At 37.4% G+C, this 1265-nt stretch overlaps 1 protein-coding gene across 1 annotated transcript in view; it reads left to right on the top strand.

Annotated features, from left to right (window-relative positions):
• LOC104470728 (protein Hook homolog 3-like) overlaps positions 1-799 on the top strand; it is a 7775-nt gene extending 6976 nt beyond the window's left edge. The window contains exon 6 of the mRNA XM_010085760.1: positions 477-799. Coding sequence (XP_010084062.1) covers positions 477-617 — 141 coding nt within the window. The 3' untranslated portion in view covers positions 618-799. The remainder of the gene's footprint in view (positions 1-476) is intronic.
• Positions 800-1265: the final 466 nt, after the last annotated feature.

Here is a 1265-nt window from a genome sequence, read left to right as displayed (position 1 = left end):
CTGCTGAAAGCATACTTTCTCTCAAGATGGCCTCGTGCCACATGAATTGGTATTTTCACAGAGGATGGCAATACTTTAATTATTTTCAGAAGAGAAGTATTCTTCTAGAGCAACATGCTGAAGGGAGCCAGGGTGAGGAGGGGAAGCAATTTAGAAAAGACTCATCCAGTTACCTTGTGTTTATATGGAGAAGCGTATGTTCAGATTGGGGACACTGGGGGACCTGCTTCTCAACCGTCACTCCAAACCCAGACAATGACTGGGGGTGGAATTAAATTTAAAAAAAAAAAAAAGGCACACAAAGAATTAGGAAGAATATGTTAACTTTATCTTTGAAAATATGATGCTTTGTGTTTGAAATTCAAAATAGCTTAGTCAGTATTGGTGAAGAATGCGATAATAAACAATATGTAAATGAGTAAAGCTGTTCAGTGTTATGTGTTGGTATTCACTGAAAAGTTTCTCTTTGTCCATAGGGGATGACTCTGCATAAAAAAGCAGCAGAAGATAGACTGGCTAGTACAGGCTCAGGACAGTCCTTCCTGGCTAGACAAAGGCAAGCGACGAGCACAAGGAGATCTTACCCTGGTCATGTCCAACCAGCAACAGCAAGGTAGAGAAGCCTTGCCCTTAGAAAGAAAACTGCCCTGTGATCCAGGCTACTTCTGTTGCAAGTGACAACATTCAAGGAAAATCAGCCAGCATCCTTTCTCTTTCTTTTTTGTTACTTTTATTGCTTTACAGTTCAGGAAAGGGTTTTATTATGGTTTCTTATTGTTCTGTAATGCCCTTTGCTTATATTTTTTCGAGTCCATCTTTCTCTCACTCTCTCTCTCTGCATTTTTTGAATGTGCCAAAGCTTTGAAAACATCTAGAGGAGTGCTATTTAATAACAGAGTCTTATTTGTATGAAGCCTGGTCTCTTATGAAAAGCTTCATATGGGCTGTGTAACAATGTAAATTACCTGTCACAGTTGATGTGTTTGTGCCTAGAAGGGTTGTTACGCTTTATAAGACTGTCTTTGTTCAAAGGGAATTGGCTTTTTATTTCGTGTGCTAACCTGTTGCTTCAAAAAAATGCTGAAAACTCATTACAGAAATGCAAAAGTAGTATATAATATTATTGTGAAATATATTTGCTACTAAAAAACTTACCAATGGCAAAAAGAATAATTTTTTTTTTTTTTAAATCTCCTGCATGCAAAGTTTGCTCTTATTCTTGGCATTTGATAGGGAAGCAGGATGATTTTTTTCAGGTTTTTCTT

The sequence above is a fragment of the Pterocles gutturalis genome, unplaced genomic scaffold, assembly GCF_000699245.1.
Source record: "Pterocles gutturalis isolate BGI_N339 unplaced genomic scaffold, ASM69924v1 scaffold22860, whole genome shotgun sequence".
NCBI classification, from domain to species: Eukaryota; Metazoa; Chordata; class Aves; order Pterocliformes; family Pteroclidae; genus Pterocles; species Pterocles gutturalis.
The sequence above is the reverse complement of the archived record's forward strand: the minus strand, read 5'-3'. Positions and strand labels throughout refer to the sequence as shown.